This window comes from Paroedura picta, chromosome 2 (assembly GCF_049243985.1).
Source record: "Paroedura picta isolate Pp20150507F chromosome 2, Ppicta_v3.0, whole genome shotgun sequence".
In the NCBI taxonomy this organism is placed as follows: Eukaryota; Metazoa; Chordata; class Lepidosauria; order Squamata; family Gekkonidae; genus Paroedura; species Paroedura picta.
Genome location: NC_135370.1, coordinates 182,701,166 through 182,720,058, shown reverse-complemented (window position 1 = coordinate 182,720,058; position 18,893 = coordinate 182,701,166). Strand labels below are relative to the sequence as shown.

The 18,893-nt window shown below is 51.0% G+C and overlaps 1 protein-coding gene across 1 annotated transcript in view; it reads left to right on the top strand.

Moving 5' to 3' along the window:
* Positions 1 to 17,755, top strand: part of PYGL (glycogen phosphorylase L) — a 39,658-nt gene extending 21,903 nt beyond the window's left edge. The window contains exons 9-21 of the mRNA XM_077324091.1: positions 2,144 to 2,287; positions 3,259 to 3,351; positions 4,331 to 4,477; positions 5,474 to 5,637; positions 8,183 to 8,297; positions 8,566 to 8,667; positions 9,008 to 9,155; positions 10,890 to 10,948; positions 11,085 to 11,226; positions 13,092 to 13,299; positions 14,745 to 14,879; positions 16,417 to 16,483; positions 17,439 to 17,755. Coding sequence (XP_077180206.1) covers positions 2,144 to 2,287; positions 3,259 to 3,351; positions 4,331 to 4,477; positions 5,474 to 5,637; positions 8,183 to 8,297; positions 8,566 to 8,667; positions 9,008 to 9,155; positions 10,890 to 10,948; positions 11,085 to 11,226; positions 13,092 to 13,299; positions 14,745 to 14,879; positions 16,417 to 16,483; positions 17,439 to 17,639 — 1,725 coding nt within the window. The 3' untranslated portion in view covers positions 17,640 to 17,755. The remainder of the gene's footprint in view (positions 1 to 2,143; positions 2,288 to 3,258; positions 3,352 to 4,330; positions 4,478 to 5,473; positions 5,638 to 8,182; positions 8,298 to 8,565; positions 8,668 to 9,007; positions 9,156 to 10,889; positions 10,949 to 11,084; positions 11,227 to 13,091; positions 13,300 to 14,744; positions 14,880 to 16,416; positions 16,484 to 17,438) is intronic.
* The last annotated feature ends 1,138 nt before the right edge of the window (positions 17,756 to 18,893 follow it).

The window sequence follows — 18,893 nt, the reverse complement described above, 5'->3', positions numbered from 1 at the left end:
GTGTGTGATGTAAATCCAGAAAGGGAACAGAAACCCAACCTTAACAAAGTCAGGAACTCAAAAGTTGAGGTATAAAACAACATAAGAATTATAACAAATATTTATTGAAGTGCACCGATATTAGGTTAAAAAAGAAAGTAAAAACTATACAGATCTAACTGCAGATGAACAGACCAAGCATGTTTCGATCCTATTGGGGTCCTAGCCCTAGTGGTCGGTAATAATATTAAATAATGCACTCTTATCTAAAACCAATTCTTAAGTGTAGCTGGATAGTCAAGGGAAATCTGTTTGGTGTAGCCCAGGGGTAGTCAAACTGCGTCCCTCCAGATGTCCATGGACTACAATTCCCATGAGCCCCTGCCAGCATTCGCTGGCAGGGGCTCATCGGAATTGTAGTCCATGGACATCTGGAGCGCCACAGTTTGACTACCCCTGGTGTAGCCCCAAAACATATTTCTATAGTGTTTCTTTTTGGAGCCCACCTTCTAAGATGCCTAGGACCACCACCCTCAGCTATAGTCTTATTCTGCATAGAGAGTGCGTTACAGGTGTGTCAGAAAAAGCAGGGGGAAGGGTCAGGCCTGTACAAGACACACGATCCCCGGAGCCCTCGCCTCTGACTTCTGCCCCATTTCCTAAAATTCCCTCGGCCTGCCGTCTGCACCTTAAGAAACACGCTCTTCCACAAGAGAGAATGACTCAACCAAGGAAGCTGTGGCCTTCCGTTGGCCACACCCCTACAGATAGGACGTTTTGGAGTATGATGATTTATAGGGCCACCCTAAGTGGGAAGCGAATTGAAGGCACGGAACGTGCACAAATTCTTCAAGGAAGAAAACGGCAGAGCAGAGAGAAAAGGAAGAAGAGAGCCAGCTTGGTGTGGTGGTTAAGAGCAGCGGCTTCTAATCTGGGCAACAGGGTTTGATTCCCCGCTCCTCCACATGCAGCCATCTGGGTGACCTTGGGCTAGTCGCAGTTTTCTTGAAGCTGTTCTTGCCGAGCAGTTCTCTTAGAGCTCTTTCGGCCCCACCTACCTCCAAAGGGATCTGTTGTGGGGAGAGGAAGGGAAAGGTGTTTGCAAGCTGCAATTAAAGTCCTGTTGGAATAAGGGGTGTTCATGGCTGTTAGTTGTGAGTGAAATGGTTGGCCAGGGCACCAGTTCTGTGCAAACCACAGTGATGGAGCCTGAGCCATTTCTTAAGGAACGAAGAAGAGCCCTGCTGGATCAGACCAGGGGGCAATCTAGTTCAGCCTCCTGCCTCACACAGGGGCCAAGCTGCTCCTTTGGAGGGTACATAGCAGGGCAGAGAGGCTGAGGCCTTCCCCTGACGTTGCCTCCTAGCTCTGATAAACCTACCCTGATCTTTGAGTCCAAAGGCACCTTTAAGACCAACAAAGGTTTATTCAAGGCGTGAGCTTTCGAGTTCAGGCACCCTCCCTCAGACAATGGGATAAGCATCATAAGAGTACAGCTATAAGGCAAAGGTGTATCAGTATCAAATTAGTAAAGTGGGTCATAACATCCAAATTATGCCATATGATAATTATTTTCTAAAAAAGTAATCCGTCTTTTGGGTTCGGTTGTAGTTCACAAAAACACTGGAGAAATAAAATTGTCAAGGTTAGTAATGAATGGCAGTTGCTTTCCCAGTTGTGAAATAATTAAAAGAGACTAGTTGCTCTACTCAAGGAGATGATAAGCCGTGTTCAGTTTGTTATTTTGTGCTGAGACCAGAGATTTAGATTCTGAATTACATTACATACGACTCACATTGCATTACAGTCACATCGTCCCAAGTAAAATCAAAAGAAGAGGGGATTGTAAGGAATGTGGATATAAGAGTTGAATGAGGTTAGCATACCTAGTGGGATAAGAAACCAATGTCGTTGTTGAGTCCTGGGTACTCAACAAAGACATTGGTTTCTTACCTCACTACCTATGGGTTGTTGTGAGGACAAGGAAATGCTGCAAGCCACTTTGAATCTCCACCGGGGAGGCAGGCAGGATATCGATAAATGTAAATAAATGAAACAAGCTGCTCGTCTGCCACTGGAGCAGACGAACCACATTCTGTGGCCTGTGCCTCTCTCTGTCGTGGTCTGCCTCACCGTGGGCCTCACTGTTTCCTCCGCCTTGCAGTTTTTTGAGGGGAAGGAGCTGCGGCTGAAGCAGGAATACTTTGTGGTTGCTGCTACCCTGCAGGACATCATCCGGCGGTTCAAAGCCTCCAAATTTGGGAGTACAGAAAGTGTCCGGACGGCTTTTGATTCTTTCCCAGACCAGGTAAGTTTTTGTGGTGTGTGTGTGTGGGGGGTGGGGTTGTCAGGCTATGCCCATGGCCTCCAATTTGGCGGTTGGCAATACTTTTCCTAGCGCCTGGTTTGTTTTGTCCAGTTTTCTTTGCATTCCTTCATCTTGTCTACACACCTTCCATGCTTTTCTTTGAGCTTTTCTTTGTCCGCCTTTCCCATTTATTCTTTTCCCTGTTGAGCTTCTCCCTCAAACACATGCAAAACTGACTTATCCTGAACTAGATCTTTGGTTGGTTGTATTTCGTACTCAGACTGGTAGCCGCTCTCCAGGGTCTCAGACGGAGTTCTTTCCCATCCCCTCCTGCATGGTCCTTTTAACTGGAGATGCCAGGGATTGAACCAAGGACCTTCCGCATGCCAAGCAGAGACTCTTCTACTGAGTCAGGGTCTTTCCAATCCCCTCCTGTTTGGTCCTTTTAACTGGAACATCCAGGGATTGAACTTGGGACCTCCTGCATGCTAAGCAGAGACTCTTCTACTGAGTCAGAGTCTTTCCAATCTCCTCCTGTTTGGTCCTTTTAACTGGAACATCCATGGATTGAACCTGGGACCTTCTGCATGCCAAGCAGAGACTCTTCTACTGAGTCAGGGTCTTTCCAATCCCCTCCTGTTTGGTCCTTTTAACTGGAACATCCAGGGACTGGACCTGGGACCTTCTGCATGCCAAGCAGAGACTCTTCTACTGAGTCAGGGTCTCAGGTCTTTCCCATCACTTGATCCTTTCAACTGGAGATCTCGGGGATTTGAGAAGAATCACACTCTATTGTCTAAAGTTGCCAATGTACTTAGCTCAATGTTAAAATTGAGTTTTTTGTGTTTGCAAAAATGATAGAGCGTGCATCAGGTTTTAGTGTACCCTGCCTGTGTTCATGTGAGTTGTGGCTATTTGCATCTATTTAAATTTTATGTCATTATGGGTTATCTATATCTGTCTCTCTGCAGGTGGCCATTCAGCTGAACGACACCCACCCGGCCCTGGCAATCCCTGAACTGATGCGGGTTTTCTTGGATATCGAGAGGCTTCCATGGTCCAAGGTCAGTGTCCTTTGCCAGAAGGTGCCGGCCTGCAAAATCGAGCCTCCACTTTATCTCTGCTTTTCTTTTCCAAACTGCCCCACCATTTCCCCCCTCCTGTTTTAGGGAAGCGACTTCTGCTTTTTCTTCCTCTTCCTGATCGTGCAACTGAACCTTGATGCTTTTTTTCACAAGGAAGCTGGCGAGACCAGGGTGTCGTTTGCCTGGGGCTTTTTACCCAGTCCCAGTTTGAATGAAACCCTGAGTCTACACTGAATTTGATCTCCACTTTGATTTTGGGTGCTTTAATCTTTCTCTCTGCAACATGCATGATTGATTTGTGGTGACCCTACCTTTCCGCTGTGATATCCAGGAGTGGATATAAGCGTCAATATTTCAAAAACCACCATGAGTAAACATGCAGCTCTCTGCTTTTTGCAAATTAACTTGCCTGGGAGCAAAGCAGTCTTTCCTGATTGGCAAGGACTTCCTGGTTCCCCGTTGCAAGGCTTCCCTTAAAGTGACTGCGCTCCAGAAGTCCTAACTTCTCTCAGCAGAGATTTGCCTCTTGGATTTATTTCCCCCTCCTCTGCTGTCTCCAATTCCCCCCCCCCATTCAAGATAAGAAAGAAAGAGACTCCTGCTGCCCTTGTCTCCCCTCCCCCCTCTGAGATTCCCCAATTGAGTGCAGAACACTTTCTGTTTCAAGGGGGAGGGGGGAATAGAGGAAGACCTGAGTTCAAATTGATCTGAATTCAGCAGGATCCACAATGGAAAAAAACGAAGTAAGTGCAGAATCAGCCCAGAAAAGAAGAAGAAGAGCTGGGTTTTTCTTATCCCCTGCTTTTCACTCCCCAAAAGAGTCCCAAACAGCTCACAAACACCTTTTCCTTCCTCTGTACCCCACAGGATCTGCCCTGCCCTCGCCCCTCGGCTCTCTCCTCTTCTTGGTGTCATTTGCTCAGCTGGCCCTCCTAACCGTCTGTTCCTTCAATGCCAGGCATGGGATATCACCACGCGGACTTTCGCGTACACAAACCACACCGTTCTCCCCGAAGCTCTTGAACGCTGGCCGGTCGACCTGGTGGAGAAGCTGCTCCCGAGACACCTGCAGATCATCTACGAAATCAACCAGCGGCACCTGGACGTAAGTTAGGCTTCCATGCAAAGGCAAAGCAGAAAATTGCAATAATGAGAGAATGTCCTCTGCCACCCATTCAGGAAAGCCTTCCAGAGCCATCCAGAAACCCCTGGGTTTCATGAAATATATATATGTGTGTGTGTGTGTGTGTGTAGAAGAAGAAGAGTTGGTTCTTATATGCCGCTTTTCTCTACCTGAAGGGGTCTCTAAGTGGCTTCCAGTCGCCTTCCCTTTCCTCTCCCCACAACAGACACCCTGTGAGGGAGGGGAAGTTGAGAAAGCCCTGATATTCCTGCTCGGTCAGAACAGTTTTATCAGTGCCGTGGTGAGCCCAAGGTCACCCAGCTGGCTGCATGTGGGGGAGCGCAGAATCGAACCCGGCATGCCAGATTATGAGTCCGCACTCCTAACCACGACACCAAACTGGCTCTCTAGTTTGTATGTACAGTATAAAAAATATTTTGAAATATATCTGACACTGGAATATTTTTTGTAGGATGATTTCTTCTGCCTGGCATTGGGGACCTGATTCGGCTGAAAGAGTGGCACATAAATGCTTTATATCGGGGATCACCAATCCCCGGTCCGTGGCACGGTGCCAGGCCACGATGGCCACGGTACCGGGCCGCTGGCAGCCGCGCCTGCCTCCCCCCGCCCATAGCGAGAAGGAAGGGAAGAGGCAGGCGCAGCCGCCGGCACGCCGACGACGCAAACGCACATGCGCACAGTCCCCGCGTGCGCGTTAGCGGCCCCTGGGGGCGAAAACGCGCATGCGCGGCAATTGAGCATGCACGTTTGCGCAGCACCCGGGCCATCGGCTCTCCCCTCACCCCGGAGGCGGTCCCTGACCTGAGAAAGGTTGGGGACTGCTACTTTAAATGGATAAATATTAGCCTTTCCGAGGATTCTGGTGCCTGACTGCCTCTGAAGTGGGCGTGGCTGCCTGGTGTTCTCCAGGTGGGAGTCCCTGACGTGGCTTCTCCTCTCCCCCCTCCCTCGCAGAGAATCGCAATCATGTTTCCGAAGGACGTCGACCGCATCCGGCGGATGTCTCTGATCGAGGAGGAAGGCGTCAAGCGCATCAACATGGCGCATCTGTGCATCGTCGGCTCCCACGCTGTCAACGGGGTGGCCAAGATCCACTCTGAGATCGTCAGGACTCAAGTGTAAGCAGCGTCTTTGGGGCGCGGGTGGGGCCCGTGGGAGAACAGGTGGTTTGGGCATCCTGACCTGGCGGTTCTGAGAAAATCCCCAACGAGGGCTCAGATGGGAGCCGGGATCGTGGCCGCTCCACCCCAAGACGGAGTTTCGTTCTTGCTTCTCGGAGATTATGAGAGAGTTGATTTGTTCTTTGGAGTTGAGGTTGATGGGAAGTGACGTATGCAGTTTGCGGAGACTGGATGGTGGGGGTAGGAGGCCAGGTTGCCAACTCAGGATGGAGGAACTCCTGGAGATATTGAGGGGGTGGAGCCAGAGGAAGGTAGGGTTTGGGGAGGGGCCTCCACAGGGGAGACTCCGCCCCCTCAGTGCAGCCATTTTCTCCCTCCCAGAGTCTGGTAGCCCCCTGAAGTCTAGCAAAATTGTGGCAGAGGATGAGTTTCATTCTCGGATCCCTGGCGACTTTCTCAGTGGACACATTTGCATTACAATAATAAAGGATATATGAGCCTCTTGTGGCGCAGAGTGGTAAGGCAGCAGACATGCAGTCTGAAACCTTTGCCCATGAGGCTGGGAGTTCGATCCCAGCTGCCGGCTCAAGGTCGACTCAGCCTTCCATCCTTCCGAGGTCGGTAAAATGAGTACCCAGCTTGCTTGCTGGGGGGTAAACGGTAATGACTGGGGAAGGCACTGGCAAACCACCCCGTATTGAGTCTGCCATGAAAACGCTGGAGGGCGTCACCCCAAGGGTCAGACATGACCCAGTGCTTGCACAGAGGATACCTTTACCTTTACCTTTACCTTTAATAAAGGATATAATAGAATCCATGAGTGGGAAAGGGCCCTCCAGGCCATCTAGTCCCAGGCGACTGGCAGACTTCCCTACCCCTGACATTTGCAAATGGCAATACAGTGACAGCTGTGATTATTGATACATCATTGATGCCTGGCAAACGGCCCAACGAAAGGACCCTGGCAGGAGGCTGACAAACAAACTTGACTTTCAAGGGACCGAGCCCTGGGATCTGGAGAAGTGAGCAGCGATTCACGGAAGCTCCTCCCCGGCCACCAAATTTGCTAGATTTCAAGGTGCCAGCAGAAGAAAGAACTTACTCTAGGCTATAATTAACAATTTAACAATGAGTAAAAATAGAAATGTCTTATCTCTTCTTTTAATAGTAATCAAACAACCAAAACGGACTCCAGATTTGTACCATTTTCAAAGTGGTATTTTCATCAGTGGTTGTTTCCAGCTTAGTATGTGCTGAGGATCTAGTCACTAATTATACGATCTATTATTCTTCACTTAAATCGTAACGATAGATAGATAGATAGATAGATAGATAGATAGATAGATAGATAGATAGATAGATAGATAGATAGATAGATAGATAGATAGATAGATAGATAGATAGATAGATAGTAGATAGATAGATAGTAGATAGATAGATAGTAGATAGATAGATAGATAGATAGATAGATAGATAGATAGATAGATAGATAGATAGATAGATAGATAGATAGATAGATAGATAGATAGATAGATGCCTTTAGATCAAAGGTATGGGGAAGCTTAGTCTAAAGGTAAAGGTATCCCCTGTGCAAGCACCGGGTCATGTCTGACCCTTGGGGTGACGCCCTCCAGCATTTTCATGGCAGACTCAATACGGGGTGGTTTGCCAGTGCCTTCCCCAGTCATTACCGTTTACCCCCCAGCAAGCTTTACCAACCTCGGAAGGAGGGAAGGCTGAGTCAACCTTGAGCCGGCTGCTGGGATGGAACTCCCAGCCTCATGGGCAGAGCTTTCAGACTGCATATCTGCTGCCTTTCCACTCTGCGCCACAGACTGTTCCCCAGTTCAAGATTTCAGGGTGCTGCTGGACTCTTGCTGTTTTCCGTGGCTACAGGGAGACTGACATGCCACCCATCTTGATCCATGGGAACTCACACCATACTCTGGAGCTGAGCCGTAATTCGGCAGAGCTCCAGGCCCTGCCTAGAGGTTGGCAACAACTGTTGGTTGCCCTGGCATGGAGATACATTCTCCCAAGAGATTGCTTTTTTCCCTGCATTCTGCAGGGGGTTAGACTAGATGATCCTGGAGGTCCCTTCCAACTCTCTGATTCTATGCTGGGTCACGTGCCTGGCAGTAAGGGAGAAGGAGGAGGGAGAAAGAACAGTCTTCAGGAACAGCAGGGCAAGAGAAGAATCTTGGGGAAAGCTAGGGTGGCCAGCTCTGGGTTTGGAAATAGATGGAGACTTTGCGGGTGGAGCCAGGAGTGGGTGGGATTTGGGGCAGGGAGGGACCTCAGAGGAGGATAATGCTATGGAGTCCCCCTCCCAAAGCAGCCCTTTTCTCCAGCGGAACTGATCTCCGTTTCCTGGACGTGAGCTATAATTCCAGGGGATTCCTCCCTGGGGACTGGCAACCCTAGAAAAAGCAACCCTGCATTCAGAATACGGGGCCTTTGAAGTGGGTTGCTGTGAGCTCCGCCCTTTGCCCCGCCAAAACCGCCCTCTGGGAGCCTCACGAAACCATGACCTTCGTTGCAGCTTCAAGGACTTTGCAGAAATCGAGCCGGAGAAGTTTCAGAACAAAACCAACGGGATCACCCCCCGGCGCTGGCTCCTGCTTTGCAACCCGGGACTGGCGGAATTAATCGCGGAGGTAACCCCGGACTGGTCAGCCGCGCAGAAGGGCTCTCCCACGGCCCGTCCTTCAAGGAACGTCTGGCTAGGCACAGGCGGATTCCCCATCTCTCCACGGGGAACCCTGGGAGACATTGCAGAGTCTCAGCAAGCCTCCCTTGGGTGGGGCAGGTGGGTGGACGCCGCAGCAGGTCCACATCTCCCCATCTGAGCGAGTGATCGGCTGTCCGGGAAGGATTTTGTGCCTTGATCGCCACTTCGGTCATGACCTGTCGTCCCTCTTGCAGAAAATCGGAGAAGACTATGTGAAGGACCTGAGCCAGCTGACGAAGCTGCACAAGTTTGTGCACGATGACATCTTCATCCGCGAAGTCGCCAAAGTGAAGCAGGTGAGGAGGGGCCGCTGGGAAGGTCACAGGACAACGATGCATTTCTCCTCGGTGGAGCATCGAGCTGCAGACAGAGAGCCTTTGGCGTTTGGTCCTCTCTCTCTACCCCGAGCATAACTTTGTAAATATCTGTCTTGCCCGGCTGTGGTTGTCTCCTTTCTAAACGGAAGACTCCCTGCTCCTTCAGCCCTTCCTCCTAGGGAAGGGGCTCCAAAGACTGGAGCGGTTTGGCGCCCGGGACCCTCCTGATGGGCAAAATGGCCCCCTGTGTCTGCAGCTCTTTCCCTGGAGCGGCTGGTTGCTCGGTTAATGCCCACTCCCTCCTCACCTCTTTCTCCAGGAAAACAAGATGAAGTTCGCCCAGTACCTGGAGCGGGAATACAAGGTGAAGATCAACCCAGCCTCCATGTTCGACGTGCAGGTCAAGAGGATCCACGAGTACAAGCGACAGCTGATGAACTGCCTCCACGTCATCACCATGTACAACCGTGAGTCACGGCCGGGGGAGACACCGAATCTTCCTGCAGGAGGGAGGCCTCAGCTGGTTCTTGTTCCAGAAGTTGTGATGTTCTCCGAGGCTCTGGTCTCTGGGGGAAATAAGGCCATGTGCACCACTGGGGGCCATTATCCAGTCACCGTAATAATCCACCATGATAATCCAGTGTCACAAGGTCCTGTCCAGAATTTCGTGGCCCTCGAATTACAAGCCAGGTTCTGCAATTGTTCTCATGAGCTGCCAAAGATCTTCTGCAACAGAGGAGGATCACAACACCTTCAAAATACCTGTAGGGGCTATTTAGAGGTTTGCTGCCTCTGAGATATTTTATCTTATTCATTTATTTATTAATTTATATGCTGCCTCACATTATGATGTCTTGGGGTGCTGTGATTCGATGCTTAATAGTCACGATGGACTCTTCCGTGAATCTGTCAAACTCCCTTTTAGAAGAACATCAGGAGAGCCCTGCTGGGTCACATCCATTCCAGCCTCCTGTCTCACACAGGGGCCAGCCAGTTCCTCTGGAGGGCCAGCAACAGGGCACAGAGGCCGAGGCCTTCCTAAGGACATCAGGAGAGCCCTGCTGGGTCAGACCAGGGGTCCATCCAGTCCAGCCTCCTGCCTCACACAGGGGCCAGCCAGTTCCTCTGGAGGGCCAGCAACAGGGCAGAGAGGCCGAGGCCTTCCTAAGGACATCAGGAGAGCCCTACTGGGTCAGACCAGGGGTCCCTCCAGTCCAGCCTCCTGCCTCACACAGGGGCCAGCCAGTTCCTCTGGAGGGCCAGCAACAGGGCAGAGAGGCCGAGGCCTTCCTAAGGACATCAGGAGAGCCCTACTGGGTCAGACCAGGGGTCCCTCCAGTCCAGCCTCCTGTCTCACACAGGGGCCAGCCAGTTCCTCTGGAGGGCCAGCAACAGGGCAGAGAGGCCGAGGCCTTCCTAAGGACATCAGGAGAGCCCTGCTGGGTCAGACCAGGGGTCCATCCAGTCCAGCCTCCTGTCTCACACAGGGGCCAGCCAGTTCCTCTGGAGGGCCAGCAACAGGGCAGGGAGGCCGAGGCCTTCCTAAGGACATCAGGAGAGCCCTGCTGGGTCAGACCAGGGGTCCATCCAGTCCAGCCTCCTGTCTCACACAGGGGCCAGCCAGTTCCTCTGGAGGGCCAGCAACAGGGCAGAGAGGCCGAGGCCTTCCTAAGGACATCAGAAGAGCCCTGCTGGGTCAGACCAGGGGTCCATCCAGTACAGCCTCCTGTCTCCCACAGGGGCCAGCCAGTTCCTCTGGAGGGCCAGCAACAGGGCAGAGAGGCCGAGGCCTTCCTAAGGACATCAGGAGAGCCCTGCTGGGTCAGACCAGGGGTCTATCCAGTCCAGCCTCCCGTCTCACACAGGGGCCAGCCAGTTCCTCTGGAGGGCCAGCAACAGGCAGAGAGGCCGAGGCCTTCCTAAGGACATCAGGAGAGCCCTGCTGGGTCAGACCAGGGGTCCATCTTTTCCAGCTGTTTTTTAGGATCCTGCAATTTCAGCTAGCTGCCCAGAACAGAAACATCTCTTGGGATGCAAGGAGGAGGAGACAGGCTGCTTGTCAAAGCAAGTGTAGGCATGGGGAGGGACCCAAGGCTGGAGCGCCAGAAACTGATACCAAATTGGCTGTGGCTCAGAACTGCACAGAGAGTCACTTGTGCATTCCTGGGTAGGTCATCTTCACTGCTGTTTCTCTTTTGCAGGCATCAAGCGAGACCCGATGAAGTTGTTTGTGCCCAGAACTGTTATCATTGGAGGCAAAGTAAGTGCTCAAGAACATCAGGAGAGCCCTGCTGGATCAGGCCAGTAGTTTCTGTAGGCCACCATCCTGCCTCACGCAGGGGCCAGCCAGCTCCTCTAGAGAGCCCTCGCTTAGGCTATCCTTGTCGTCCTTCCAGGCAGCTCCTGGCTACCACATGGCGAAAATGATTATCAAGCTGATCACTTCTGTGGGCCACGTGGTGAACAACGACCCTGTGGTGGGGAACAAGCTGAAGGTCATCTTCCTGGAGAATTATCGCGTCTCCCTGGCAGAAAAAGGCAAGGCAGCTTCCAAAACTGCATTGCTTGCTGTCGGTGGAGGGAGCTGGTTAGCTGTTGATGGTTAGAAGAGGGAGCTGTGAACCAGGAAGGCTTCTGGCTTCCATTGTTGGCATAACCCAGAGACTTCACTGACTCCTTGTCCTTTTCAATCAGGTTATAAACTCTGCAGCCCAACCTCCTGTTTTCCACACTGGCCACTTGTGCGGCTCCAGGAAGCCCGCAAATAGGGCATATGTGGCTATGTTGAATTCCCCCCACACCCCCAAATGGCCAATGATGAGCCTAGAGGGGGGGAAAGGGAGGGATCCCAGTCAGAAAAATCCATGCTGGCCGAGGTTCGAGACAGGTGGTAGCGAATGGAGTCCAGAGATTAAGTATTCCCAGCCCAGTGGAGTAGGCCACTGGGCTGCTTCTGGGGTTGGGGAGATGGGGGGCGGCAGAGCTTGCTGTCTAAGATTCATAGAATCATAGAGTTGGAAGGGACCTCCTGGGTCATCTAGTCCAACCCCCTGCACTATGTCTTATTAGATGGGAGTGTCAGAGTGATATGACCTCTGGGGGCGTGGCAGGGAGGTGCGGCCTGCTGACATCACTTCTGGGGTTTCTCGAAGCTGAGAGAGCGCTGAAATTACTGAAGAAGAAGAAGAGTTGGTTCTTAGATGCCACTTTTCTCTACCCAAAGGAGGCTCAAAGCGGCTTCCAATCGCCTTCCCTTCCTCTCCCCACAACAGACACCCTGTGAGGGAGGGGAGGCTGAGAGAGCCCTGAGATTACTGAAGAAGAAGAAGAGTTGGTTCTTAGATGCCACTTTTCTCTACCCAAAGGAGTCTCAAAGTGGCTTCCATTCGCCTTCCCTTTCCTCTCCCCACAACAGACACCCTGTGAGGTGGGTGAGGCTGAGAGAGCCCTGAAATCACTGCCCGGTCAGAACAGTTTTATCAGTGCCGTGGCGAGCCCAAGGTCACCCAGCTGGCTGTATGTGGGGGAGCGCAGAATCAAACCCGGCATGCCAGATTAGAAGTCCACACTCCTAACCACGACACCAAACTGGCTCTCAGTAGACAATCCTGGCTTTGATGGCCAAAGGTCATATTCATTACAAGGCAGCTTTATTGGTTTATGTGTCCATGTAGCTCAGTACGGTCATCCTTGCTAGTGGCTTTATCATGGGATCATAGAATGACAGAGTTGGAAGGGACCTCATGGGTCATCTAGTCCAACCCCCTGCACTTTCTTTATTCATTGTGCTTCATGCAGTCAGGAAATCTGTGGATTGTCCGGCAGCCAGGTAAGGGACATTCGGAAGTGGCTTGCCGTTGCCTGCCTCCTCCGCATGACCCCTACTACTGCCCAAATCTTTGGAAGTCTCCCCTCCAGACACTAGCCAGGTTTGACCCTGCGTAGCTCCGGAGATCTGACGTCCTTGGGCTCACACAGGCTATCCAGGGTATTCCAGCATTGTGGACAGAGAAGCATCTTCCCCAAGCCCTGGTGCAGGAGACGTTTTTACTGGAGATGCCAGGGATCGAACCGGAGACCTTCAGCATGCGAAACAGAGGCTCTGCCACTGAGCCATGGCCTGTTGAGGGCTGCAGTGACCTTTTATGTTGCATTTGTGGCAATGAGCACGTAGTGCAAAGTGCATGAATGCATAGCGCAAAGTGCATGTGGGGTGGGGAGAGAGTCTCCCAAATGGGGCAGGTGGAGGCTCCTAGTCAAAATGCCCCCCTGGGTCACAGACACCACCATGTTGGGTGTTGGGTATTGTTTCCTTGCCCCGGAGCCTTGGAGGCCAGGTATGATACAAACAGGGGGAAACAACTGGATTACAACCTGCCTTAAATCCTCCCTCTGATCGACAGTGATCCCCGCCACGGACTTATCCGAGCAGATCTCCACAGCCGGCACCGAAGCCTCCGGGACCGGAAACATGAAATTCATGCTCAACGGAGCGCTGACCATTGGGACCATGGATGGCGCCAACGTAGAGATGGCTGAGGAGGCCGGAGAAGAGAACCTCTTCATCTTCGGCATGCGAGTCGAGGACGTGGCGGAGCTGGACAGGAGAGGGTGAGTGCAGGGTGGGCTGTGGCTTGGTGGCACGGTGTCTTTTGATGCTCAGAAGGTCCCAGGTTCAATCCCTGGCACGTGCAGGTGAAAGGGTCAGGTGGGAAAGACCTCTGGAGATCAGCTGCCAGTCGGAGCTCCCTGTCCCACTCTGTCCCACTCTGTCCCCCCCCCCATAATTTTGCATTTTTCCCTTACTTAAACTTACTTAACAATATATCGTTTTTAATCAAATCATGCAGAAGGCCTGAAGAAGATGTTCCATTAATGACAAGTACAGCTAATTTGTAACTAGCATAACAAATTTAGACATTCCCACCAATTCTCTTTTTCTGCCATTTCTCGAATCCAAATAATCTAGTTCCTCTGCTTGCCGCGGATGCTGTAAATCTTGGGATTCTTGTTCTTGATTCTGCTCCATTTTCTCTCCCAGTAGCGCTATAAAGACCGACAACATTTTCAGGGGATGAACTTTAGAAAATCAAAGAGCTTTAAGGTCCAGAACCTTGTGCCCTGAAATTCTTCTGATTACAAGACTGGAACTGAGTTCTAAAAATTGCCGTTAATAGATGCTAGGTGAAATCTGACTTTGGCTATTTCCCTGGCATGTGGAAAAGCAGCCTATGACCTGGGCAAGTCGTTAAATTGTCCTTTATATACAGCTGCTGAAGTGGTAGAAGAAGAAACTCCACTGCCACTAACCTGGCTGATGGGCAGTGGGATTTGGGACTAAGGTGATGGCAATCTTGAATTCCTGCTGAGTTGTTCCAGGAAGGTCCTGGGAGCTAGAAATCCAGGGTCCAAGGTTTTCCTTCACACTTGAGTGGTGGGTATTTGCATTAGACTGAGTTGTCACTCAGTGGCAGAGCATCTGCTTGGCATGCAGAAGTCTCAACCTGCCTTGTTTCTGATTTAAAGGACTAGGCCAGGGGTAGTCAACCTGGGGTCCTCCAGATGTCCACGGACTACAATTCCCATGAGCCCCTGCCAGCAAATGCTGGCAGGGGCCCATGGGAATTGTAGTCCATGAACATCTGGAGGACCCCAGGTTGACTACCCCTGGACTAAGGCAATAGGTGATGTGAAAGTTCTTTCTCTGCCTAGGACCCTGGAGAGCTGCTGCCAGTCAGAGTAGAGAATACTGACTTTGATGGACCAAGGGTCTGATTCAGCAGAATGCAGTTTCATTTGTTCAATACAGTCATGGAAAGGGTTGTGGCTCAGTGGCAGAGCCTCTGCTTGGCGTGCAGAAGGTCCCATGTTCAATCCCCTGTATTCCCAGTTAAAAAGACCAGGCATGAGGTGACGGGAACGATCTTTCTCGGCCTGGGACCCCGGACAGCGGCTGCCAGTCTGAGTGGGAAAGGCCAGCGTTGATGGACCAAAGTGTGGTTCAGTAGGAGGCAGGTTCCAGTGCTCCTGAGTCAAGTCCTCCTGTTCCCAACCAGGTACAATGCGGAAGAGTATTACGACCGTCTTCCTGAGCTGAGGCAAGCCATCGATCAGATCAAGAACGGCTTCTTCTCCCCAAAGCAGCCGGACCTCTTCAGAGATGTGGTCAACATGTTGTTCTACAATGACAGGTGAGGGGACCGTGTCTCAATGGCCGAAGTGGGCATCTGCACCTTACTGGGCACTCAAGCCTTCCAAACTGGGCTCGGGAGCCGATTAGAGCCAGGGAAATCATGGTAGAAGAAGAAGAAGAAGAAGAGTTGGTTCTTATATGCCGCTTTTTTCTACCCAAAGGAGTCTCAAAGTGGCTTCTATTCGCCTTCCCTTTCCTCTCCCCAAAACAGACACCCTGTGGGGTGGGTGAGGCTGAGAGAGCCCTGATATCACTGCTCGGTCAGAACAGTTTTATCAGTGCTGTGGCGAGCCCAAGGTCACCCAGCTGGTTGCATGTGGGGGAGCGCAGAATCGAACCCGGCATGCCAGTTTAAAAGTCCGCACTCCTAACCACTACACCAAACTGGTAGTACCAACGAGCACGGGAACCTAGTCACTGGCCCCAGCCAGATGTTGACTGGCCAGCCAAGAAGTACAAAACATTTCAAGCTAACTTTATTCACTCATCCAATTTAGCATCACTTTTAAAATAGGTGTCAAAGCGAGCTCCTGGTTATACACCCGTTTTCGCAAGCTTCATCAGTGATGCTGTGTCAGTTTTTTAAATATATACATTCTTCCAGTTTACAGCAGTGTAATCTGTTTCAACGGGGTCACATAGAAATCGATTACATTACAGCGAGCTGGATATTAGTATTAATTTGTTACTTATTTTTATTATTTCTTGATTTATTTCCCAGCACTCTTGACATGTGGCTCGTGGTGGGTTACAAGAACCTAATACAGGAATAAGTTCAGAAATATAACACTTTTGAGAATGAAATTATAGTATAGAAAGTAGACTTCACCTTAATCAAGAGTTTTTCACTTGAAAACCATTGGAAACTAGAAGAATAGATAGATTTAAAAAACGGACACAGTGTCACTGAAGAAGCTTGCGAAAACGGGTGTATACCTAGGAGCTCATTTTGACACCAGTTTTAAAACTGATGCTAAATTAGATGAGTTAATAAAGATCCTCATCGCCAGCTTGAAATGTTGTGTACTTCTTGGTTTGATCTCTACGGCTGACGGGCCTTCTCGTTTAAGGATGTTGGGCCTGTTCCAAGCAGAGAAGGGTGAGACGCAGGGGAAATAAGCAGAACAATAAACAAATCAAAGGACACTGGGACACCTAAATGGTGACACAATGTCTTTAAGAAGAAGTAGACTTTAATGATTCCTAATGTGCTTTGCTAAACACCGCTTTATCAAGGGATTCCAAAATCTGATGTGTCAACAATCAAGATTATTTCAGCATTCAAACAAAAGCGTAAGACAATTTCACAAGCAGCTGCACAGAACTTGCTAGCATCCCAGATGGCGTTCTTATTAAAGAAATTGTGCTTTTGAAGACTGAAGATTCCTTGTGAATCTACTTGTTGTGCTGGAATTCGCAATTTTGTGTTACCATTTAGGTGTCCCCTTGTCCTCTGGTTTGCTTAGAGGTCAAGCTTCAGCATTCAGGGATGAACAAATCAACACTCATTAATTTCTTTGGTTGCCTCTTTATAGGTTCAAAGTTTTCGCAGACTATGAAGCTTACATCCGATGTCAGGAGAATGTCAGTCAACTCTACATGGTATGTCCAAAAGAATTCTTTGTCCCACTGTTCCTTGGGGTGGCTCATAAGAACGTAAGAGAAGCAATGTTGTATCACACAGGGGCCATAATCCAGGTGCGATCAGGAGGTCCCTCCAGTCCAGCCTCCTGTCTCACACAGGGGCCAGCCAGTTCCTCTGGAGGGCCAGCAACAGGGCAGAGAGGCCGAGGCCTTCCTAAGGACATCAGGAGAGCCCTGCTGGGTCAGACCAGGGGTCCCTCCAGTCCAGCCTCCTGTCTTACTCAGGGGCCAGCCAGTTCCTCTGGAGGGCCAGCAACAGGGCAGAGAGGCCGAGGCCTTCCTAAGAATATCAGAAGAGCCCTGCTGGATCAGACCAGGGGTCCATCTAGTCCAGCCTCCTGTCTCACTCAGGGGCCAGCCAGTTCCATCTGATTCAAACAGGGGCCAATCACTTCCTCTGGAGGGGCCACAAGAGGGCATAGAGGCCCTGATGTTGTCTCCTGGCACTAGGATCCAGAGATTTCATCTCCTGAATGTGAAGCTAACCTTTAGTCACCATGACATGGAAGCCAAATTCCATTTTATTCACTCCCTGTGTAAAGAAGTATTTCCTTTTGTCCACCCTGAAGCTACTGCCCAGTAGACTGACTAGATGCCATTGAGGTCTTTTGGGAGAGGGCAGGTCCTTGATCAACTATCTTCACCCCGTGCGTCATTTTACAACCCCCTACCAGAACACTCACCCACCCCTTAGTCATCTCTTTTCTAAACTAAAAAGTCCCCGACTCGCTAGCCTTTCCTCTCAGTCTGGCTTGTCCTCTTTGGCACTTTCCCAACTCTGCAGAAAGTTCTCTTAGCCTGAGATGCAGGGATGACAGGAGGCAGACTGTGGCCTACCGCGCAGGGTGGTTGTTCTGTCTAAAAAGCCTTTATCCTGTGCCCAGACTCAGCCCCTTCCTCTTGATTCCCCCAGAACTCCAAGGAGTGGACCAAAACAGTGATCAGGAACATAGCCGCCTCGGGGAAGTTCTCCAGCGACCGGACGATCAAGGAGTACGCCCGGGATATCTGGAACATGGAGCCTTCCGACCTCAAGATCCCGCCCCCCAACGTGCCACGGGATGTGGCCGACGAGATGATAGCCAACGACATGGCAGAGAAGTTGCACATGTGAACCCGAGGGATGCTTTGCGCTTGTCTGTGTTAGCCGCTGTCCTGTACAGGGTGGGAAACGCATCCTTTGGCATGTTTAGCTAGTGGTGGTAGTAAAAGTCGGCAGGGCTCTTGTCACGTGGCTTCTGAATGCTGTGATAGTTTGGACGGGTTGAGAGAGACCTGCTTGAAGTGGATTCAGGTCTACCAGCGCCCCCCTCCTTCCCTGGGAGACCTGGGAACTGGAGAACCACATCTCCCAGGGACTCTGGGTACGGGGATGGGCACGGGGGGAATCGATCAATAGCTGATCAGAACTGTAGGTCAGTAGTTCCCAACATGTTCAGTACGGTCAGCCACACAACTCCTGATTTCCTCGGTATGGGGAATCTTCTTTACGCCCTTGGCAAATTATGACCAGTTCAGCATTCCATTTTCTACAGGGCTAACCAGATGTCTGAATTCCAGGGCTAATTGAAGGACAACAAAGTATTATTATAGAATCCTAGAGGGGGAAGGGGCCATGCAGGCCATCTAGTCCACCCCCTGCTCAGTGCAGGATCAGCCTCCAGCATCCAGGAGAAGGATCTGTCCAGCCGCTGCTTGAAGACGGCCAGTGAGGGGGAGCTCCCCACCTCCTTAGGCAGCCCCTTCCACTGCTGAACTGGACTCCTAGAATCCTAGAGTGGGAAGGGACCATGAAGGCCATCTAGTCCCACGCCCTGCTCAGTGCAGGATCAGCCTCAAGCATCCAGGAGAAGGATCTGTCCAGCCGCTGCTTGAAGACCACCAGTGAGGGGGAGCTCCCCACCTCCTTAGGCAGCCCCTTCCACTGCTGAACTAGACTCCTAGAATCCCAGAGTGGGAAGGGGCCATGCAGGCCATCTAGTCCCACCCCCTGCTCAGTGCAGGGTCAGCCTCCAGCATCCAGGAGAAGGATCTGTCCAGCCGCTGCTTGAAGACGGCCAGTGAGGGGGAGCTCCCCACGTCCTTAGGCAGCCCCTTCCACTGCTGAACTAGACTCCTAGAATCCTAGAGTGGGAAGGGGCCATGCAGGCCATCTAGTCCCACCCCCTGCTCAGTGCAGGATCAGCCTCCAGCCCTTGTCATTAAAAACTGGAGGAGTTCAAAAAGAGAGAAAACAGCAATCATCATATAAAGGATTAAAAAATCTGACATCACAGGAACAGTAAGGGGTTGAAATCAGTATTGAAAACATACTTTAAAATACCAGTGACCCTTGGCTCTTTATGGTATTTGACTCTCAGGCAAGCAG